At 40.3% G+C, this 25,283-nt stretch overlaps 1 protein-coding gene across 1 annotated transcript in view; it reads right to left on the bottom strand.

The window, feature by feature from the left end:
- Window positions 1-22,298, bottom strand: part of T265_12500 (hypothetical protein) — a gene marked incomplete at both ends in the record, with an annotated part of 174,272 nt that extends 151,974 nt beyond the window's left edge. Inside the window, 3 exons of the mRNA XM_009164024.1 lie at window positions 5,599-6,044; window positions 7,303-7,406; window positions 22,080-22,298. Of these exons, the coding sequence (XP_009162288.1) occupies window positions 5,599-6,044; window positions 7,303-7,406; window positions 22,080-22,296 (767 nt within the window). The remainder of the gene's footprint in view (window positions 1-5,598; window positions 6,045-7,302; window positions 7,407-22,079) is intronic.
- Window positions 22,299-25,283: the final 2,985 nt, after the last annotated feature.

Genomic DNA, 25,283 nt, shown 5'->3' with positions numbered 1-25,283 from the left:
TTCAGAATCCCCCTTTGCTTCAACTTCAGACTTCAGGGTTACGAAGAATTAGTCTCCAGGCTACTGGCCACAGTTTGGCTCAATTGCCAGCTAAACCTGATAAGTTTTAATAAGAAGAAGTCAAAAAGTTGGACAAAGGCTCAGTTGCAAATGTGGACATGGAAGTCCAACTCTGGGAGCACAGATATTTGGTCTGTTTTTGACCTTGTGGAATCAGACGCGGGGGAAGTAACTTCCTAAAATGTGTTTGCACGGGAAACCGCAGATTACACTCACTTTAGTATTTCTGCACAAACAAGAGCGGTTCCANGGAAGTAACTTCCTAAAATGTGTTTGCACGGGAAACCGCAGATTACACTCACTTTAGTATTTCTGCACAAACAAGAGCTGTTCCATTCATTTGGTTTTTATTGTGTTTCTTTTTTACGTGGAAAAACGCGTGAGAACTTGTACAAACTAACCCCCAATAACTCAGTGCAGAATGTTTTTGTTCCTTCTGCAGGAATCGGAAGTACCGTGCCAAGGAACAGACCAAACTGTGGTCAGCCCAGGTTAGGAATTAGTCATTACTGCTCCGTTATTCAAGCCTGCCACCAAACTATCGGAATATAGATTTCATGGTTTTGCCTCCTGTGAGCGATATGTACGAATGATTGAGTACGACAACTCAGCACGGATGACAGCGTCAACTGAGGCAAACCTACCTCGTGTATAGACTACGTTTCTGTCTTTATTTGCATCACATAACGGTATATCGTCAGCAAATAGCCATTTCGTTTAAAATGAGCAACATGGTGGACCTGCTGATAACAGCTACGTTTCAATTTTTTTATTACTAGCCTGTTGGTTCTGAAGAAATACACGAAAACGCATGTAATTATAAGCCACAGATTGTAGAAAGAAACAGTGCAACTTGTTCAATTTTCGAAATCCAGCGAACGTTGTTTAGGCTAATCGGGAAAGCGCGTGACTCGAAATTCGCTAACCTCAACCAAAGAAATATTTGAGGGATGAAAATGAGTGACAGAATGTCATATGCTTCCCTGGTCTGGCCTGATGAAAAAAGTCACCTTGTCGGCTGAAAACAATTTCAAAACTATCAAAGCCTACAGGCTAGTAGATATGAACCACTTATAGAAGTGTTCGTGGCTTTTGTATCATTGTCGCGTTAGAGTTTTCGGTTGAACTGATGGGAGGGTAATGCTAGCTGAACAGTATTCGCCAGTTTCAAAGAAAAACAAAACATTATCACAATGCCGCTCTTTTAGACCTAACCATGATTTCAAGCAAGAATGTCTGCCCGCCTACAATGTGCCTTCGGGTTTTCATCACACTACTTCACACCCGGCTCTGCGCAAGCTGCTTGTGTTATCACAACTAGCCGCAGTTACCCAGTTCTCCAAGTGATGTTGGCAAACGATTCATACATTAGTTGACTGCGACCAGAATATAGAGGCTATGAATTTTGTGCTGCTTGATAACACTAATTTATTTGAGGAAGATCCAACTGCACAACTGTCTGAATTAGCTGAAGGAGATATTTGTGTGCTAGCTTACGACAAGTGTTTCCAGGTTTCATTTTCAACACTCAGAAAGATAGGCAAGCTCTAAGATGGTCTCTTATTTTAGGTGGTCAGCCTGAATTACGGCACATGTGTGTTGTGTGATTACCTTCTTGTGATTGAGTAAAACATTCCATTGCTTATTTGGAATCTTCCGATAAATTAATAGTTCACTGACGTGTAGTTGTGCCTTTCCTTAGACGCTGATGATAAGAAATCTCAAGAGCCTCCTAATCTTCTGAACATGAAGACGACGTGTCGCACCCTCAGAATAGTAAGCCTCACTGCTGTCTGTAACTTGCAACTATAAAACCCGGAACAAGGCCTTGATGAAGCGAAATTGGTCAACGCAAAGTTAAAAATGGTGCACTGATTTCAAAAGTGCACTTGCAAAGAGTCATAATTCCTAAGGTGGTAACTGATAAATGACAAATATCTGACCCAAGGTTTGACCAAAATTTATTTCAGCAGGTTGTGTTCACATAGTAAAAAGTTAAAAAATGTACAGATTTTTGTCTGTATGATGGTTAGCTCTAGTAACGAGCGATTATTCAGCAGGCTCACTGACGAAAATACACTAGCAATACATCTGGGGCTTGAGCCCCACTATATCGCTGTACACTTGACATGAGTAGCCAGCCTGCTGCTGCAAGAAGTGCATGTTGCGCAGTGAAGGTTTACCCTCGTCATACCATTTTTTAGGTCGAACCACCTCAAAAAAGCTTTTTAATGAGGACCACATGTTCAAACCAGATTGTTTAGATATAGTCTGGTTCAAGCATTTACAAAGAAGATTCCCGGCGCTTCCTTGTGTAGGTAGCGTAAAGATGCATGTACGTGAAAAACGAGAATGGGTGCAAAATACTGCACATTGTAGGCTTTTGAATATCCACAGATGTGGTGCGATAAAATGAGCGGCAAGACCGAAACAATTCAACGGGATCAATGGAAGAGTTGTTTGGTGGGGATTTTTGCAATGCTGACCAGTATAAATATATTTTATTGGTACGTAGCATTTATCTATTTTCCAGACGCAAATGTTTATCATTTTACTTAAGTGACACGGGAGTTCAGGTCGACTCTTTACCACTACCACTGAGGTGGCAGTGGTAAAGAGTGGTGGACAAGGCCTTATGAGGCGAAATTGGTCAACGCAAAGTTAAAAATGGTGCACTGATTTCAAAAGTGCACTTGCAAAGAGTCATAATTCCTAAGGTGGTAACTGATAAATGACAAATATCTGACCCAAGGTTTGACCAAAATTTATTTCAGCAGGTTGTGTTCACATAGTAAAAAGTTAAAAAATGTACAGATTTTTGTCTGTATGATGGTTAGCTCTAGTAACGAGCGATTATTCAGCAGGCTCACTGACGAAAATACACTAGCAATACATCTGGGGCTTGAGCCCCACTATATCGCTGTACACTTGACATGAGTAGCCAGCCTGCTGCTGCAAGAAGTGCATGTTGCGCAGTGAAGGTTTACCCTCGTCATACCATTTTTTAGGTCGAACCACCTCAAAAAAGCTTTTTAATGAGGACCACATGTTCAAACCAGATTGTTTAGATATAGTCTGGTTCAAGCATTTACAAAGAAGATTCCCGGCGCTTCCTTGTGTAGGTAGCGTAAAGATGCATGTACGTGAAAAACGAGAATGGGTGCAAAATACTGCACATTGTAGGCTTTTGAATATCCACAGATGTGGTGCGATAAAATGAGCGGCAAGACCGAAACAATTCAACGGGATCAATGGAAGAGTTGTTTGGTGGGGATTTTTGCAATGCTGACCAGTATAAATATATTTTATTGGTACGTAGCATTTATCTATTTTCCAGACGCAAATGTTTATCATTTTACTTAAGTGACACGGGAGTTCAGGTCGACTCTTTACCACTACCACTGAGGTGGCAGTGGTAAAGAGTGGTGGTAGTTTAGCCCTATTTGGGTTCCATCAGTTAACTCCAATCCCCTAACTTCGTATTGATATACTAGCGGAACCGACGAATAATTCCACTATTCACAGAAATTACACGACCTCGTAGAAAATAACTTGTATCACCTATATATCAGATGCAAAATATCGTTAATCTATCGACTAACCCAAAGAGTCCTGCTGAAAAACCCGATTGCGGTTGAAATCAATTAAAGTTGGAAGCTGAGGACCACAATATGTTGCTTTAAATTTGAACTTGCTATTTGGGCTTTTACAGTATATCGGTACTTTGAAAATGAGAAGTATTCATAGAAAGCAANAAAAACCCGATGCGGTTGAAATCAATTAAAGTTGGAAGCTGAGGACCACAATATGTTGCTTTAAATTTGAACTTGCTATTTGGGCTTTTACAGTATATCGGTACTTTGAAAATGAGAAGTATTCATAGAAAGCAAGAATTTTAGTTGGACTGCATTTATTAAATGTTAGTTTAAACTACAAAAGAAGTAGCAATTGACTGAAAGCACAATTTTTAATCCCTCCCCTGGTGGTTTTCGGTAGAACAGTAAGATTCTGATGCTGTGTACGGCATCAGCAGTTGTATATCTAGTAGTCTCGCTTGGTAAGGAATGTCTTCCAGATGCTCACCACTGTTTGCTCTTATTTTGAGCCCCAATGTCATGTTAGAAATTACGTCGTTAAATTACACGACCTTGTTTTCAACTCCGCTTCTCACAAAGGTTGACCAATCAAGACTTTTTGTATAAAACAACTAGCAAAGCAAGCAATTAAGTTATTGATAGAGTATTATGGGTGTTTTGTGCATCCTGCTTTCGGCAAACACCAATCATTGGTTTTGGTTGGTTTTATTCGACCAGATATATTGAAGACGTTATTTTGTGCAGAGCACCGGGATCTGCTTGCGTAACTGCTTAGTTTGTTTTGGAAATGGTTGCTGGAGAGAAGTGAGTAAACCTATCAAGTCTGTAGTGAGCTGCATACCAGTGACCTTTAAATAACCTGCTAAAGGCCAGATCACTCGTCCGCAGTAGTGGATATGGGCACACTTGTTTCATCCAGGCATTTCGCTTCACGGGTTAGTTCAAGTTCACCCACAGTGGGCTGGCTGCTTTACGTGTCAGACGTCCAGATTTTAAATCTTTTCATGATGAAGGATACGTTGAGTTTTATTGCAGGTGAAACTCAATTTAACTTTTTATCCGCTTTGTTACGAACTAACAAGAGTGACTACGCTGGGACAGGAGGGTGACCGTTCTAAGAAGAGTAATGTAAATATAAATTCTGATAAGCTTTGGTTACAAATCTCTTGATTGCATATGCCCGGCACAATTCATCGATGCCATCCACATGAATAAACTACAAGTGACCTAGAAAAATTTCGATATCTAAATCACAGTAATAATAGAACTGATAATTCGTGTGTGTGCGGGGGAAGGTTACTGATCTAATTGCAACCAATCAAAAATATTCACCAGGCAATCTCTTTTTTCTTTGATATCCTGGTAACAAAAATTGGTGAACTGAATCATAAAGCTACACGCACAATAATGTTGCCGAAGCAACCATCCTATTTCTTCTGTGATATGTTGCCCTATTAAGCAATCAATCTGAGCAGACTACAGTCTATCAGCCATTTTTGGGGTAGCGTTGTTATTGTTCTAATCTGAAGTCATCCTATGTACAATCAGGAACTTTTTCTAGGTTCCTTTGTTAATTAAAGCGTCCTCAAAACTACTGCAATACTGCATTGTTGTGAGGACCAGGAGTTTCACACCATATATTATTATTATTATTATTATTATTATTACCATATACTCGCACTACCAGTTTTCTTACAGCTTCTGGATATCATGTCGGACTAGTGAGGAGCGAGGTGGACATTAATATCCGTCTTTTTAAAAAGCAACTAACGGCGTTTTAGAATTGTGCATTTTGGTTGTTAACAGAAACTTAGACAACATGTGCTGCAACGTACCAGTGAGCTCGAACGCGACACACTTTTGTTCTTTTAAACAGCACGTGCATTTTGAGATGGAACACGTGACCATGTGCATGCAAGACAACATTCACGTAGTGACTTACCTTCGTTTCATTTTTGATTCTTGCTGTTTGTTCGAAATGGTGATAACTTCCTCCCGAAAGAGTTCTCGTGGATCCCTTTTTCCTTTAGCTGTTCCTCTGAGAATTCGAGTGAGACATACTGAATTGACCCTTCCAACACTGGGTCTTTCATTTTCACTATGACCGTTGGTCTGTGGAGAATACAATCCATTCGTAGGTGCCCCCTCATCCGGGTTATCTTTGGCTACGGGGCTGTCGGGTAAAGCAGAGTCACGACGCCCTCGTTTTTGTGAACTCGCTGATCTATTCAGAATAGGATGGACTTTGGCTACCCAACAGTCCGGGTTATCTGCATTGAGGCACTCCACACACTGATCTTCTACTAGGTTGATTTGGCTTGGGGGGCCTGAGCGAAGCGCGGAGTCCACGGAGAACGATGCAAAGTAAAAACCATCAAGTGCTCCAACCTTGGGAGAGATGACAATTAGTAGAGACTCATGAGCTGAAACCGTCTATTTAGCATCACGGTGCCGTTTTTTCAGAGACCCAAAAAGTCGACAAACACGAGCCGCCAAGCCAAAATGATGAGAAAAGCTTTTTGAGGAAGTTGTGTGCAATATCATTTAGTTAAAGCGTGAAATTCCTGCAAGAACTTTCGAAAATTTGCAACCATTTTAGTCAAAATTGCCTCGGTGGGTTTAGAGAAAACCAGTCATTTATTCTGATAAGAATCACTCAGTCGTCCTGCAGCAAATTTTGCAGACGCAATGTAAATGACATGAATGTGAGTTGCCGCTAGTTGGTAGTTAGAAGAGCAATAATTTTGAAAGCAAGGAACAAGACCTTTTATATGCACACTTGTTGCAATTGCGTAATACCAGCAATTCGTCTACCCTCGGCGTTAAGTAACTTCTCTTTCGGTGAAATCTACTCACTATGTTCATAATGTAACCTCAACCTGAGGTGGGCAATATTTGTAAAGAAGACATTGAAAAATCTGCCATGTTGTGAGAGTCCCCATGGTGACGGTTAAAAAACAACGGACCTAGAATGGCCATTTCTCGTGATTTAAGCTCTTACTTAACAATAGCAAGGCGATAATGATGGGCTATAGTGTACACAAGGCCCATCCTTAATCCGAAATGCTCACTTTTCAAATCGCACATTTGGTTTGAATGGATCTCTTGAATTCCATCTGAAACAGTTTTATAACAACCTGCTGGTGGACCGAGAAACAGGCCTTAGAGAACAGCACTTGGCATTCACGGTAATTCTGCCTAGTACTTCGAGGAATGTTTCCTCGTTTACTTACTATATCCAGTTTGTAGTACGCAGAATCGATATGTTGAGTTCAAGCTTTTAACGAAAGCTGGTACTATTTCGCTTGAAAGCTTTACGTGGAAGCTTTCAAAGGAGATGTGGGGCAGACTTTCATCAGACGTTACGCATGTGGTTTGCATTTAAGTGGGTATCCGCTTGCACTCAACCATCTTAATGTAAGTACCGCCTAGACTACTACCCGAAAGCGTGTAAAATAACCGACTTGAGAACCTTTTTTTCTGGGGTGCCATCTTTATATTCTGATTCTATATTCCACTACTATAAGGAATCAATCTTATCTGTTGCATGAGAAACTTGTGCTTAAATTTGTGTTTCTTCAGAATATTAAAGCACCCTACTTTAAAATATGTCAAAGATCAAATGAAATTGGAAGATCTGGCTCACCTTCCTGTCGGAAGCGAAGAAGTTTCTGTCAACCATTTCAAAGCACTCATCAAAAATTCTTCTGGATCGTACCGAATAACGCCTGGTTTTGTCCGCGGGGTTATCTGAAAAGAATTAATTACTACGCTGGAGTGTGCTGATTCAAATATGTACACCACACACCTACACATTGTCAAACTGCCTTGTTAAAGTTATCCATCTCTGGCATTTAATGAGTCTTGCGGAAGCAATGGGGCATCACATTATCGTCAGAATCAAATATATCGATATCATCGATCGAAAAAAGGTGACTTTATCATGGGCACAAAGACCCGTACGGACACCAAGTTAATCAAATGGAGGTCGCAGCTAAGGATGTTATTACATTTAATAAAAACAAACACATTTAGAGAAGACGTAATTGGGTTTGGCTGTGGTGTGCGGCATGCAAAAAATTCGTCGTTTCTGTGTTAGGCTGTACATATTTTCAATAGGAGTTTCTCAGCGTAAGTTGGTCCATGTTCACATATATACTTAAAATGGTAAGAACAGCTTTATTTAGCATTTAGCAGCTTTTTAGTGCAGCTGTTCACTTTGTAGACAGCACTTCACCATTCAGTGGCATTTTTCAGTGTAACCGTACTGCCGAAAACCGGTTCAGGGATTCTTCGGTCTTCGGCGACGACAAGCTTTCCCCTTCAGTTCACCGCTCCCGTGCATTAAACATGCACATGATGTGTTGCTTAGTCGGCTAGGTTGGTTTTTTTGACAAATTCACGCTCATCCGTTCATTGTTACCTGGGGATTACTTGACTTGACCCCGGCCAATCCGGCAGTGTGTAGTGGTGACACATTAGGAGAAAAAAGCACCTTTGCGAAGTCGCCTTCAGTAAAACGGTAACATCCACATTGCGTTATTCTTTGTAAATTAATGCGAAAACGTTCTTCAAAACGTTCTGCTCACTTGAACAGGTCTTTTTATTTAGGTGCTATACCGGTTTCATGTCATTTGTTTCCGCACATCTTTCCTGGACGGGGTCACTGCACGAAGTTGTATATCCAGAGGTTTAAAGTTCGTAGAAGAAACCGCAAAAAGCAGTTTTCTCGGTTATCACCCATGGCAGCAACGAGCACAGAAGTGTCACACTATAAGGTAGACGGCCCTTGCTGTTGCATTTGCACATATCAAAACTTGAAGTTTACGGAGACAACCAGCGCTGGCTAACACAGGTTTAAAATACCACCCGCATGATCAGAAGTTCTGATTCGGGGGATGGCGTTAACGACATTTGATGCATCATCATGAGTGTGATCGTTCATTGTACGACTGACCTTAGGTTTTTTTTAAAGATCAGCCTTTGCGGTGGAAACTTCAAACTTCCTCGTTGATAAGTTGAATCTATCTACAGCGTACCGGATGGAGGCAACTGAGGAATCACCAACTCTAAACATTTATCAGTTAGTTTTAACAGAGAATGGTATAGAGTTTACAGAAATTTCAAGAATAACCTAGCACGGCCTAATGATAAGATTTAGATGGCTACTTAAATGTGATGTCACTTCATTTATTGCGTCCTATGTTACTGTGGTAGGAAACACTGCCTTCAGGTTTCGGAAATTTAAAATCCGTTGCCGTGCTATCATTTCTTTTGCTTGACTACTTCTTTTGTCTAATAATCCGCTCTTGAAGTTTCTTGTACATTCGCGACTGTACTTCAGAGCATTCAAGCCTGACCCTACTTCGGCACAGTAGAGCAATGTGACGAAAACTAAGCTGGAGCATATTGAAAAAGATAGTGCCAATACCACTACCATAGGAAGCCTTTCCACTGCACTTATACGAATATCTATGGGTCCAGCTGAACCTGAGATCGGAATCTTGCTGAGCTATATTTTTTAAATTAACTATTCAACACTGAACAAGTAAGAGTCTTGGACCACCATTTGTGTTTACGAATCATTTGAGAAATAAAGCCTGTAATATTTAATTAGCATCAACTCGTCCTCAGCAGTCAGTCCAGACCTCGCTGGACGGACGACCTTGAGGTTTTTGGTTCCTGTAGTGGGCCAAGTGTACTAACAATATCAGCTTGCCGGACGTTTTGGAAAAACTTTCGTTGTCAGAGTTGTGCGCCTGACTGATTTCCAATCTCTGTTGATGGTACTTGTAGACAGGAAGAAGCAGTAATTTTCCAACTAATTCTGAGTCCGAAAACATCTAATAAATAAACGAATGTAAGCAGTGAAATCGGCAAAATCAATCGACAAAATTTGTCCCATCTGGTACTGGACAGTCCAACTAAAGCCTCAAAAAGTACTGCTACCACAGTGAGCTTCGCGTTTTCTTTCTGTGATGCTAGTCCGCTGTATACTCACCAGACCAGATATTACAGACTCGGCTATATCATTTGTTCGTTTCCGTGGCCCGTTAGGTGCAGTTACGATCACAATAAAAAAATGCAACCTAGCACAAGATTCTCCAGTTAGTTTTATTATTATGGATTTGGGGATGAAAACAAATTTGGTCACCTTAGGAGAGTTATCGAAGTTGACGCGATGGGAAGAGCTAACACTACATAGCAAATATGCTTATTCTGTGGCCTTAATATGGTTTCGAGTACTTTGTCACTGAGAACAATACTTTCATTTCAGTGGAAAGGTTAATGACTTGTATCATGAAACCCATGGAATTATGTTTCGGTACAAGAAAATTTATACATATAATCTGGAGTCCAGTCACGTTAACCCTTCATCTCTTAATATTAACCAAGAAGTTTTTAGAAGCCAATACTATAAAGTGAGCCTTTTGCCTCGATAGAATCGCGGAGTAGAGGAATCGTGCACCATTCTCTGGTTCTGACATTTTCTGAAATAAAATAGATGAGCTATCGCACCAATGAAAACAATAATATAAAAAGTATAAACTAGCGGCTAGTGACCAAAACACAAAACGCAAACTAGAAAAACTTCCGAAAAATAGCTCTTGGTGAACTAGTTTTTACACAAAACCGCAATACTGTGTAAATAGGCATTTATTGGACTTAAGAATGCGAAATATACCGGACTATTTTTACGAAAGACCCAAGAGTTTTGGGGTGATATTTAGCATGAAACTTGTCTTCATGACATTCGAAACTGCTTTAAACGTTCACAATATTTATATTTTTTATTTTTATTTGAGGATATTTACATGCGAGCTGTTCTGAATCTAACAGACAGTCACGGTAACGGTTTCCCTTAACTTTTCCGGGATGCTGAAAAGCGCAAAGCAAACGGAACATAGGTAGCAAATAAAGATTTTTACCGATTATCTTCTTGGTGAACATAGCAAAGCATTTCTATGGAATTCGTCTGACCAATTCAGCAATACAAGTTCCAGAAAAACCCCAAGCTGAGTAAGAGTCAGTGAGTCACCGAGTATTACTTCTGTATCCACTTGTTATCTACCTGAAGTCGGGCGGAACGTCGTCGCATGTGCCACATAACAGCTTGCGCGTCAAACAAGAGGTAAAGTAAGGAATAGAAGGATTTCAGCCAGTTTAGAATGACATTTTTCCTGCTTAAAGATCTTTTCCAATAGATGAAATAAAAGAACACAACGGAAAAGGTAAAAAGGCATAACTAGCCATCTGATGAGTAGCCGCACAACGTTACAAACATTTACATTAATTGGTTCTTATTTACCTGCTCAGCATACTGGCTATAGCAGCATTATTCCAAGTAAACCAAGTTGATTACGCAAAGTGAAATCTCGTGAAGAACAACAATTTTTGGTGTGATGAATCTTTCCTAACAAATGCTGAGCATAATTTCTTGCAACAGTTTTCACCATTTCCCATATCATTCTCCTATGTGTTTGGCGCTGCAGATAAGAAACTGAGTGTTTTTACGCAAACTTTATCTTATCTCGCAATTGAACAACATATTCAAGAACGACACAGTCTTGTCCAGTCCAAGCAATGTGCTGCCAGAACTGGTATAATCAAATTGGGCATTTGGGTGTGAATCCCGGTCTGACTTTGAACATCTGATAAAATTTCAAAAGCACAGCTAAGCATTTATCAGGCTTACCATGGCGATCACCGACTAATCAGGGTGCACCTTCTGACCATTTAGTATCAGCGAGATTACTAGTTGGATCGATAATCACACCTCAAAACAACTTCACTAGTTATACAAACTGGCTAACAAACGCGTAGTCCATGAATTTCAGCCCAAAGCTCTCTACAAAGAGGTCACGTGAAAGTCCCTCTGTGTCCCCAGGAAGGTAAAAACATTCGAGTAGCTGAGGTTTTCGGCCTCATCCCAAAACTTTATCTTAAAATTTGGCACAATTTTAGGTACATGAAATCAGTATAGTTACGTTGTACCGATATTCAAGGAATTCTGGGAGAAAGAATGGACGAGAGCTATTTCGTAGTTCACAAAATACAGTCAGATAAACCGTCTGAAAGACTGACAGCACCCACACTGTTTATTGCTTTAAATTGAAGAGTTTAAAAACATACTTTGTATTGGGTCAACAGGTTATGTGCCCGAGTCTGCCTGGACGCAACCTCAGAAACTTGTCATTTGACACTCCATATGGTATAAACGTACTTTATCGAAGCTTCCACCCCACATGCAGAACACGTCACTGTTTTCCCTTTGATTTAGTCTTATGATCCTGCTTCCGCCAGTCATAAAATTTGGAAACATCTCCTCAAATAGAACAGACGACGCTTAGCGGGAAACGTCCTCCGGACTTATAATAAAGTGACAACGCACCAAGATGGTCGACAGCGATTTCGAATCAGAAAGGGAGCACGAAAAAATCATAACTAAAACCGGTTAGTCACAGCGCACTCGCTAGGATAAGTGGTGAACAAGAGAATTTATTGAAAGGAAAATATACGTTCTAATCCGTCTTTTTGGACACGGAGTAACAATACATGTTTCGAAGTCATCAGTGTTTTTTCCGTTTCACGAGTGCTCTCAGTCCTTTGCACAAGCAGTCAGAATTTTTACCATTTTTATGTGCAGTAAGGTGTCAGCCTTTGTTTCCGGTTGTACTTTTTCTCTCTGTCCGCCTTTATGCTCCAACATCTTCAATAACTTTGGTGGTTGGCCTGAATATCCTACAAACATCCTAAGGAGAGAGCTTTCTTGCCCACACACGAGGGCGCGTTCCTGTGTAATGTTTGCTTCAGTGTGGCTGAGAGGGTGTTTTGGTGCCATATTAGTCAGCCACGCGTCCGGCAACCTCTTTCACCTTTAACGTAAACTGATAGCCTTCGTGCTGATTAAAACTGCTAGTTATTAAGCGAGTCAGACGGCGTCAAAACCTAATTGTAAATATCATAATATCATTCCTGTAGCATGTCTGAGAGGTGTGCTATCTTGAAAAACCTTTTAAATATGACGATCAAGTTTACACAACCGACTGTCCAACTGTCTGATTTTCTGTATTGTAAATGTTCTAATCCACGACCAAGATGGTCTGATACAAGACGTCCCATTCACTGATTCAGGCGATTCATAAAACAGCTGAAATAGAACCTCACATCATAACTGTAGACCTGTAGAACTGGGGAAACTGGAGGAGCTCAATACAGCCATAGGACAATTGACTCATGGCTTTTTGTTGGCTTACTTTTTATCAGAAATCACATCACCGTGCGCAGTAAAGTTTCAACCTTTTCGCCGCTGCCGATGCTGTAGAGGAACGTTATTTCTAAGTAGTGGGTGTTATCACACAATAGCTGCTTTTATCCCAATGCTGTTTTGATTGATATACGCTGTGGATGCATCGATCGGAACGGAACACAACATGTGTCAGTCGGTAATGGCACCCAGTGGTAAGCTCTAACAGGTCAGTTAGCTATACTGTGCCCCACACACATGCTAGTTTAACTAAGTTCCGGAGAACAGCCACTCCTTGGTTTTAGGCAGTAGATTATCGGATAAAGTGAACCCGAAATAAATGTTCAAACTGAGATATTCGTTGTGTTTGTGACGAGTTTCTGGTATTAGTATTTGGTTAAGGTTGCTCCTGTCTGCGAAAACACTCTCCAATGCATGTGTCTAATAGTCACGCATCGAGTACGGGGTTGTTGAAGGCGGACTCAAGTACGAACAAAGAAAGAAAGGAAGAAAGAAGGGGGTCCTTGGAATTGACTGTAGACCATGAGCTTTCGCCCTTCGGTCGAGTACATCCCCAAATGCGCTGCTATGGACGCTATCTCAAATGGACCAATCGACTGCATACGCATTATCCAGCCTTGGTTGATTACATCTGAAACGTATACGAACAGCCAATAACTCGTCCTCTGTAAGCATTCTGAACGCTTTTGAAGGAATGTCTCTCTGAGATACTAGTACTTCCATTATTTTAATACAGCGAGCAATATCTAGCTATGCAGTGAGTTTTGTTTTCCATACCTGTTCAAACATAACTGAGACAGATATGATTTTTGGTGGTACGGATTTGAAGATCGTTAGCAATTTTCGAAAGGATTTCATTTAAAGCAGTATAGGCTCAAGAAGCTAAAATTAACCCGATTCGGAATTTTAAAAGCCCCTATGTAATTGAATAAGGGATCTAATGCTTGCACGATTGTGAGAACATATAAACAATGTAGAACAGGCGATATCAATAAGTTTTAAGTTTGATTTTATCCTCTTTTGCTGTCTGAGAAATGGTTTTATAAACCTACAAAAATTTTCATACCATATGCTCGTTTGACCTTTTGCATCGATCTAGTCATACTGTAAACAATGTACCTAGAGAAGTGCACAGTTGTACAACAGCCTTTCACAGCAAAGCGTCCAGAAGGCAGTGATAGCTACGAAACGGTACTTCTGGGCGCTGTCATTCAGTGGCTATATATATATACATATATATATATATATGTATAAATATACGCATACATATATATAAATAACCTGAAAATGAGGAGCAAAATCCATGTTTTTTACTCGACTTATGGATATATTTATCTGTTGAGTGTGCACTGAAGACGTCTTCACGAATGCTGACAAAACGTGTGCAAGTCAATTGCCAAGCTCAGAGAACAGATCAACAGACCCCTGACCAATTACTAGCTAATGCACTCGAGTTACCAGTAGTCTAAAAAATTACTAGCATTTATCTGTAAATCTCTAACACATACCAGAGAATTCGTCACTGAATATACTGAATAGTTTCCTAATTGCTAGATACTAAGCCAATTTTGAAGGGTAACCAGTGTTTCCAGGGAAAGAATTGACGGTGGATTTTTTACAAATGTTTCAGAAATTACCAAACTAGCTGAACTGCAAATTTTTGTACACCGAACGTCTAGAAAACTTCTAGCACTGTATGCTGTTTCCCGAAAACGCAATTCCATTTTCAAATCTCGCTACACCTAAAGTGGTTGCAAAAACAAAAATGAGGTTAGCAACTGCAGAAATTTTAACTACTCCAATTGTATTTTCTGGCTGAAGAAGGTGCTCTGTCCGCCACAGTTATCCGTGTTTTACGGGGTGGGTTTCGTCTTCACGCCCCATGCATGTGCATAGAAAATCTCACACTTTATACAAACGCCGATTTTATCAACTGAAATATTTTCACCTATCGTCAGGTTACCGGTGCTGAACGCCTGGGTTTCCGTTGAACACAACTACTAATCAGTCACGTGATCGGGGCACCATTGTCGCCAGTATCCTTTGTAACCGAGGTCAACAAGCCTACAGGATTACTTTGAAGCTTCAGTTAGCTCTTCCGCTCTTGTGATCGGTTTCTCGGTTTTAAATCCTTGATAATAGCTAAGTCAAAGTTGGATGTTGCTAATCATACAGTTAGATCGATTTTTATGCTAATCACTTAAACCATTATACACTATTGCCTATCGGAACTCGCCAATATCTGGTGGTCCCGTGTATGACATACTGAACAAGGGAACACGCATACAGTGACGTGTCCATTTTTGTTCACATTTAGCTTACACTTACCTCATATATGTACGTAAATATCACACACCAGGCAACCCACCGCAGCCTGAGAGTTCAGGAGTTGCGGTTCACGGTTAAGATGAGTGAGCCACTTGCATGGCTTCCAGTATAATATAGGTGTTAATTTAGTACAGGTACCAAGAAAGCTTTGGTGTAGGGGAGTAAGAAGCATTGTAGAATTTGGGTGACCATGAAATACGGACTCGAAAAATCGAGCATATGAGACACAAGACACCCCTGGGGTAAGATCCAGACTATCGCCCTTCCCCCACTTGTCGGATACAGTTGGACCAACAGAACTGCCGTTTCAAGACGGATGTTTTACTAGTAACCATTTTCGTATGGGATAAATCAGAGACGATTGCGCTTATCGCGGTCTTGGTTTTGTAGGCTCTACTAGAGGCTCAGAGAGTGTTCTGAGATACGCAATGGAGTTGTGAGTTTGTGTGCAGTACACACTTGGATATGTTGAGGTTGTTTCAACCAACATACAAGATGGATTTTTTGCTGTACAGTCATTTGTGGGGGTAGATCATTAGCAAAATATTCGGGTAAAGTTCAGCTGAGTCTCCTTTCAACCCCAATTCAATTTTCAAATGGAGTTTATTGGAATAAAGCATTCCATACATATATTCTCTGCTTCGACGAATATGGAGACAGTCTGAAGCATTCTGAGAGCATCCAACGAACATTTACCACAATTTTGTCATAGGCAGCAGGACGTTTCCCCAGATAAGCTCACACTTTGTCCCTCATGAGCAGTGCTCACAGATTTACCCACCATTAGCTTAATTCTGCCAAAAAGGGCATTATGAAATTAAGAATTGGAAGGTTAGACGAAGTTCTGTGGATTGAGGCAGCATTACAGCAGCGGTACAGCAGTACAGTGCTTCTTGTCTTTTAAGCATAGATTGACATATCTTACATAGAGAAATCTCACGTGAAAACTCAAAAACAAACAGACGATCGCTTCTTAAATCTCACTATCACTGTTGGGGAACTAATAGGTAATATGTATCAGATCTGCATTGTTTGAATTTCGTGTGACCTTTTCCATCTACTAACGACTTCCACTCTGTAAGCAACCAACAAGTCTGGGAACAGCTGAGTTAAACCGAACAGTTGGAAGTTTCGAGGTCGAAAGACGCATTAGAAATACAGAAGCACTACTGATAAACAGTGTTTTTTCGACCCTACTATGTATCATATGGCAAAAAGAGGTTTTAGTTAGTCGATATGCAACTTTTAACTTTTTCCTGATTATTAAGACTCTCCGTTGTTGAAAAAGGGAACACATCTGACCGTTTCGCCAGCTGCTATGATACATTCATGCTTGGATTTGACCTCGGGCGCTAGTTAACAAAATGAGAGCAATCATATTTCAAATCGCCACTGATGACCTGAGATAAGCGCTGGACAAAAACAAGGTCTGCATACTTCGCCATTCTTGGACACATACAACACCAACGCATCCTGACGGAGTGAAGCTGTAAAGGCGAAGTCGTGAGGTTACGGTTTTTGTAACACTTTTTTTAGGGTGTTGTCAATGCGATTTCACTGTCTGTATATAACAGCATATTTTGCACAGTAAAAAAGAAGGTAAACATTCCAGTCGTGGGCTGCTACACAGTTTTCATTAGCCTTATTAGTGATGTACTATGTTTAGACAAAGTTCTCATTTTCTTGTTGCCACTGCAGTACGACGTTAATGCGCAATGTTCTTAGCTACCTGGGACAAAGTCTGAAAACCTATCGAAAGCTTGCCCACGGGGTTTTTTCACAATGTCCCGGATTTAGCTTCAATAACCCTGTGTTCTGCTATCGGAATAAACAAGTTGCTTAATAACGTGTGGTTTGCGCTCTCAACATCCCTTAATTTTTTGAAAAAAGGTTCATATAAATGATATATTGTGCTTATGGGCTTTTGCCTTCGCCAACGAGCGTACAGAGTCTGGAAGTACCACATGATCTTTAGGCTTACGGTCTGTGAAAGAAGTGTCAGCTAATGTGTCACGTGATGTATACGTACGGGCTGAAATGTTGGACCGTTTTACAGTCTCATCTGGGAAACGTTCCAATTGATTTCACGAGCCGGAAACCGGAAACTAATGTTGCTGCACTAACCAGGTGGCTTGTGCTCTTCAAATGGCTTAGTATTGCATTATTTCTAGCTCTTTGATTCCTGTTCTAATAGACTGTGGATGGGCACACCGATTCGTTCTGTAAATCTCTGGGTGTTATGGAATGCAAAAAGGCAGACCACCACTGAGAAGTTAGAGACAGACATTTGTCATTAGGGAATGGCACGGCATTGTTAACACGTATCTTCAGCTCGGCAGATAATTAGAAGGCTAAATGTCGAGTAATTTACTGGAGACGCTATCACTCGAAAAGTGAAACTGGAAATCACCGTGGTTTAATTCAATGACGCACTGAATTAGAAAAATTATAGCTGGTTCATCCAAGCGACCACCTAAAACTTTATAGTAGTAGATAACTAGAAAAAATAATACCGCTTAATAAGCTTTTGACAATTATATGACAAGAATCAGCTACTCAGAAAAATTTTTTTGTGATGGGACTGAAACCACTGGAATAAGTTTTAACAGTAAATATTTTTCAGTGAGACGTTTTCGAACACAGAAATTTCCGGTAATTTTCAAAAGCGGCTAAACAAATGTCCAGAACCACCAGTTGTTATGTCAGAATTCTACGCGGAATTACTTCGTATATTTAACTAGCTAGTGTGCTTTAGGTCCACCACAATGTGCATCTACAGTGATGTTGTCGAGAGCGTAAAATAGAACCTTTTCAACATGTTTGTCTGTACCCAGTTTTAAGCCACATGTACACCCCAGGTGTTCTGCTTATCTCACCACAGTAGTGATTCGAGTGTTTGTTTTTGGCAGATCGCTTCCTGCCCACCAAGTCCAAGATGTATGAACTAACGATTTTGGATTTTTAGGTCTGAACATTGCCAAAATATCCTTATTCAAGTTAAAAAACAACCTGAACTCAACACTTATCACCTCGTTTTTAGGTGGTCGTGGAAGGATGAAAACGTTTTTACGCAAAATACTTTTGTGATGATGCCAACAACACTGGATGTGGTTTTACCTTCAAATGACCCAGCTCTAGCAGCCTGAGGCCACAGCTTTACCAAGGGTCTGGTCATGGCAACTTATCCTTGGTTATCACGCCTTTGCGTATGTGGTCTTCGTAGGTATGAAAGCAAGCCGGACATCCGCTTTGGAGTATCATCCTGTTGGCAACAGAGTATTTTGCCCGTAAATGACGTGAACGCAGTACCGAAATGTATCTCACCTTGAAATAAAGGAATTTCATTGTTCGATACAGTACGCTTTATTTTTATTGAGCTTTATAGTTCATAGGATTTTCCTAATTTATATGTTATCAGCTTTTCGTAAGCTCAGAAACCTGAACAACTTTTTTCTTGTTGGTGGGCTTCAGATACTTTTACAGCGTATCGTAGCTGAAACGTACAAGCATCCGCAAAACAATCAGAGTTAGTGATGTGTTTGACTACAGAACTTAGGGTGACGTAGATTTAAATATATTAAAGTGCAATTCCCGTTGGACAGGAAAGCACAAACACAAACGATCCTATCATTTTATGTTTCTAGGGATGTTGCGAACCGATTTTGATACTTTTTTTCTCGGCGAACTCTTCTGTGGCCGAGGATGTTGCAAGTGTGAGCAAGGGCTATACTTTTGGTGGGCTGCAACGATCCATATACAACTTATTTCCTTATGCATATTCTGCTGAGTTGATATTTTCACTATCACAATAGTTTATCAACACTTTAGACATATTCAGTGAAGTTCTTTTGGCCCGGTACACCATAAATTTCTGTGACAGAGATGAATAAACTTCGATAAACAGCTGAAGCGGAAACATGAAGTCCACTGCCTCTCCAGAAAAGTGGTTTTTTACCTCGCATGAACTTTGCATCATTTGGTTTCAGAAACATAGAAATAACTTGGAACACTAAGATACTAGATTATTACTTAAACCTGCCACAGAGTCAGGCAATTTTGTATCAATATGGAGAGCTAATTTGGAAGAAATAAGTTGTAACGGCAGTATGACTAAATATTTGGGGCTCTGGTTGGTTTTTTGGGTCTTGGCAAGGTATCGGTTTCAGCCTTCACTGTGCTTAGCAAACGTCTCATCTCCTCAGGAGAGATATTGCCAGTGTGCGCATTGATGGTTTCCAACCCAGTTCACGTGCCTAAACAGTGCCTCAAGCAGAGCTGTTACTGTTCACGTGCATATCAAGAAATTTACATTTCCGTTAACTCAGATTCACCCGATTTCTCGGGATACGTGACATTTGATTAATACAAGCAAGGTAGTCAACCACATGCAACACAATGTGAAGCTGAGAATATACCAGGTACCTTGATGACAAAGCTGGTCAGATGTAGAGCTTAGTAGATTCTGGATCAAAATTTATTGCTTTTCACCTTCTTATCTCTTATTGGTGCCGTGCTAATTTATTTATTCTAACACCAAGCCACGATTTAGGAAAGATTGTGGGTATTAAAATATTAAGCTTCTCTGTCACGTGTACTAAGAGCTACTTTGAGTGACTTAGTTCCGAAAATCCGGGGTGAAGTAAGTGAGCTACATGGGATAGAAGATTAAATGACCAAGTGTATTGGACTCAGAATGTTCCAGATCAAAGTGCATCTCTGTTTAAAACCAAGCCCAGGGGGCTTGGCCATTATTCACGCCATTAAATTCTTCGTTACGTGCTTCAAATCCTCCGCAAAGGAATGCCGACTTCTGACGAGGGATTGGTCGCATGAAATTCTTGAATCACGGTTGTTACCACGGCAAATTGGCTGTGATATAAGGAGAACAAAGCATCTGTTCAGACGTGTTGTTTACAGCAAATCTTGTTGGATGGGACTTTGGAGCTCTCATTGACGCAAAAGTAAATAAGGCTTACGTTCTCAAACCAAAATGAACGTGGGTGAATGCATCCAGTGGATCAGCGTCCACCTATTTTCCCACCACATAGTTACTTTAGTGTTTGCCTTGCGAACAGTCTATTTTCATATCGCAATTCATGCTGTGGGAGCATGACTTGTTTGCGTTGTTACACCCGTCTGGCTTCCTATGCTCCAGTGAGCTGTATGAAATAAGGTTATTCACCGCCATATCAGTGTTCTTAAGCTTTATTCACCTCAGTCTATCCGAAATCTAGAAATTAACTGACGATTGAAAAATACACAGTCAATAGCAATAGCCTACTAGGAAGGTTGAAGTTAGGTTCCGTCTTTTATAATTTGTCATTTTGGGTGGGTTGGTTTAATATAACTTGGCGATTCGGTCGTTTTATAGAGTTACAAGCTACATTTAAAAAACAAACTAGAACCTTCTGACTTGCTACAAGTAAACAGAGCAATACGCCTTTTTTAGCCGTAAGTCTGTCAAGTTTTACCATTTAGATATTGGGCACATTTTTTGAGGGGTCTGCCAGAAAGGTTTTAGACAGGCTGTAGTACAGTACGAGCGCACGGTCAGCATGTGATTATATGCGGCCATATACAGGAATGTGTTCTAACAGTGAAGTTTTGCCCGACGACATTTTATTACTTTCAAGTGTGAATCTGGTTCCAAATAATGGATCTTGACTTAAAAACCTTAGGAAATACGAACAGGCATTAAATGTGGTTTGTAATGAAATTTTGCCGCGTGTTTTTGATGCAATTGCTGATAAAATTTTCGTTGAAAAATTTTCTGCTTAAAAAGTGTTTAAGTCAAAGTCATTCAGAATTTTAGATAACAATTAGATAAGTTTATCTACCAACCTAACATCTTGTGTAATTGAGCTCTTATGTTATCAGGTGCTAAAATGATGGAGAAAGGGTGTCAATCAAAATTGAAGTTCCCTTTTTATCACCTAGCTTATATTTGTTCACTTTGTAGTTATTTCACAGGAGTATCATGCTACAGAAGCATCAGTTACTCCGTGAGGAGAAACAATATGAATGGATATGAATGGATAAACAATATGAATACTCAAGGATAGAATAGGGCAAAACACAAATAGAAATGAGCTCAAATGTCAGTGGTCACCGCATCTTATTTGGCGTTGTTTGAGAACATCTTACACATTTGGCAAATTTATACGCATCTTATAGTTTTTTTAATAAGCAATAAAAAGTATGCTTCCATGCAACAGGTATCTTCAGTGTTTTTGGTGATTGATAATAATTTGCAAATGACAATGGGATACGTAATATAAGTTCAAGCATTGTTGTAGAGCTCAAATAATAAGCGGTACGGAAGGAGTTTTCGCTTATCTGTTGAAACCAAGATACTAATACACCAAAATACCCGGGATTTTGCATGAAATTTAAACCATTTCTCCTCACATATCCTCACATGAAAAAATTGACTTTAACCGTTCACACGCAGGTGAGAAACAACCAATCCATTTTGTTAAATATTTGCTTGTTTCCTAAAAATAGACATGCCTGGCAAGTACTTTTTCTCGCGTTCAATAAGCTTGCCATTGTGATATTTGTTTTCAACCTATCTGTCAATCGATCTTCTGCTGCTACTTTCTAAGGATTCTGAAATTCAAAAGTAAAATGCACTGGATGCTCCGACTATATTTGAAGTATTACGGAATTTTTTAACGACGCCATATCTACGGAACGAAGATTTTTTCTTGCTACTAACTCTCACAGAATGTCATGGAAGTTCAAAAATCTTTGTTACTCAAATAAAGTCAAAAGCATTTCGCTATCAGAAGCAAGCATTTCAAAATGAAAAAAATACTAAAATTTACTTGCTGGGGGTGTAGATTCAGTCACAGTGATTTCCTGAGTCTCTTGCATCTTGTGAAGTTCGGGTGGGTCACAGTGGGAAGCAAGATTAGTTTCGTTCACGTTGACTGAAATCAACTGTTCTTCTGTTGGTGAAACCAATAATTCCACAGTTGAATCCTCCGCAATTTGCCATGAGTGAGCCTGTGGAAACGGGGGCAAGCAATATATGGTCAGTTGACCTAGTAACGCCGCAAGTGAAACCAATTGGCATTTTTATCCAGTACAGGATCATTCATCAATGAACTTTTTCCAATGTCAGCGTGTTCAGAGTGCGTCCTTAACTGGGCTTTGTCACGTGATAGTCAACTATGTCACGAAAGGTGATGGAAGGTTAGCGAACACTGTAGCAAGGACAGAGAAATGAATGTGGAAAGAAAATAACAATCCCATGAAATAGTGCACAGTTAAAAACCATACTAGAGGGCCTCGAAATAGACAAATGAACTGTGACTGCGCAACATGTGGTTTCCAGTTGGGCCTGGATTCGTGTCATATTTTCCGTGTGTGTGTATGTGGCCTTGGAAAAGCGAACATCTACAAACATCCTGGGGACCAATCGAAATTCGCAAGTCCTCTAGCTTGCAGCGCAGCAAACACATGTGCGGTTTCTCCGACAGCGGTCGCCTTTCCCACTTGTCAGTATATTCACATGGTTTCTTGTAAGTAAACCAAAGCAGATTGATATCCAAGACAGGACGCGACGTTTTTCGATGAATTTGCCGTTCATGGTACATTCACCCTCTGCTTCAAGATTCCAATTAAACAAGCGGCCAATGGTCAGTTGGTTTACAGCCATATTTCTCCTAATTTCTCTTATAAAATACGCTTAAGCAAAACATTGATATTCATTCTATTTACAGGAGGCCGGTTGCGCGAAATGTAACGTTTTCATTAAGTTTGGTCCAACAACTGTTCTCTGTCAATAGCCATGAATAGAAGATGGACCTTTGGTCAAAAAAGGACAAATAGGATGAAAATTTTTATACTAAATATTGCTTAAATTCACGCTCATCCGTTCATTGTTACCTGGCTATGTTACCTTGGCTATGGCCAATCCAACAGTGTGTTGTGGTGACACATTTGGAGAAAAAGCACTTTTCGTAGAGTCACCTTCAGTAGAACGTTAACACTTAGATAACTTTGTGTTTTGGAAGTAATAATAATGACTATTGACGGCGCACAAATAAACATTGGTTGATGATGTATGGGTGCCAGCTTCAACAATGACCCCCTTATAATGTTTCGAAGAAAACAAGTTGGTATGTGAATCACTACCCACTTGGTTTCATAAATCAGTAAGGTTATTGTAGCTAGGATAATTTCTCGACAGAAACAGCCACAGGAACTAACTGAGGTTCCTAACAGTCTTCTGTACCAAAGAATAATTTAACTCCCGTTTGTTGCGGATTCTAATAGTTTCTGGTGTTTAATTCTATATGCAAAGATGGTTTACTGTTATTCCTTACATCTGACGTTTCACCTTTGTTGGTACTTCCACATTTACACAAAAAACATAATCCTTGTTTGATTCTTGAAAATGAACTTCACAGTCATTACAAGTAGTAGTTTAATCAATTGAGAGTGTACGAACTCAAGCATGGTGAACCGCTTCATAATATAGGGTTATGAAAATGGAAACGAGTCAGACCAATAAGAGGTAATTATGCAGCAGATACACGATCAGCCAATTGAATGCACGAACAGTGAAATATATGATGCAATTTGGTTTGCGACTAAAAAACTGCGCCGCGCTCTTCGCCATCTTACCATACTGTAGACAAGCTAACACGTGACTGACGCACGCAAAAGGATTGGTCTTTTAACTAGAGCAGTTTCGGGAAGAGCTTAAAAACAATACAGTGGACCACACCAAATTAGGTAATCAGAACATCAAAGATGAAGATGATGATGTCATATCTTAGCAAATCCAAAAAGTTCGATCGATATTTTGCCCCTCAAATGAAGCCAAAAAAGCTGAGAACCACTGCACAGTTATCTAAATTTTGTTCAGGCCCATTAACCGTAAGCATCTCACAAATCTCTAGAGGGATTTGAACTCGCAACCTGCTGACTAGTAGTTGGGGACTACACCCTTTGGCCACCAGCGGTTGGAAAGTGGTGTGATTAACTCATAATTAAAGAGGATAGGGGAAGAAATCATAAAAGAATTAGCCGTATCTCGCACTGTCAGCAATTTTTTTATGGTAGTTAAGAGTATTTCATCCTCACAGCCGTTAACCGAAGAACCAATCAGATTGTGATCACTTGATGTTTGTTGTAACGAAAGCAAGACTACTTTTCAAACGCCCATTGTGAACTAGCCGGGAGAGCTTAGAAGTTTCGGACCAAGATCGGTTCGGATCGTGTTAAAAAGATTGAGCGCCATGTGGCGCAGAAACGGTAGCCCACAATAGTCGAAGTATCGGATTATAACGTCCTATTCCACTACGGTGTGTTTTGACTTTGAAATTTTTATACTAGCCGGGAGGCTTCTCGACCCTTTGTCAGGGAGTGGCTTTACTTACAAGATGGAATCTGGACTGAATTTTTTTTCATGTAATGCTACCAACACATTCACCAACTATACATATATATATATATATATATATGTATTGGTATATATGTATTGGTATCTTTACACAGATATTTGTTTTTATACTTTTGTATATATATATATAATCCTAAGGGTATATATATAGATATCCATGTCTATTGACTACGTTGCAGAACTCGCTGCACTGGTTGTTCGTGTGGCTGGATTGTTGTGTGTCGCATCCATGATGCTTGCTGGCCTTTGGTAGGTCACAGTTGAATTTGAGCCGTTTGCACGGGGAAATTTGACATTGTCCCACAGAGCCACACAGACTCCCGGAATCCACTAGGTCGAGTAGATATTGTCTCTCCATTCATGTTGGTTGTTGCCAAATAGATGAGATGATAGGTTAGTGCCTACGGCGGCGTTCTGTTTGTTGATCAGCGTCAGTGCTAGCCCCGATGCTCGCATGAGCCAGCCAGACGTGGCAGGGTGAAGGAAGGAAGTTAGTAAGTGCGCGACAATTAGTGTCGTCAAAGCGTAGATAGAGTAGGTGAGAGATTGGAATAGTGTGTTGACTGGAGAAGGTAGTGGGTCGCGTTCGCGTTCGCGGTCGCGGTCGCGGTCGCGG

Source organism: Opisthorchis viverrini (genome assembly GCF_000715545.1).
Source record: "Opisthorchis viverrini unplaced genomic scaffold opera_v5_2, whole genome shotgun sequence".
Classification (NCBI taxonomy): Eukaryota; Metazoa; Platyhelminthes; class Trematoda; order Opisthorchiida; family Opisthorchiidae; genus Opisthorchis; species Opisthorchis viverrini.
This window is presented reverse-complemented; position numbering and strand designations above follow the sequence as displayed.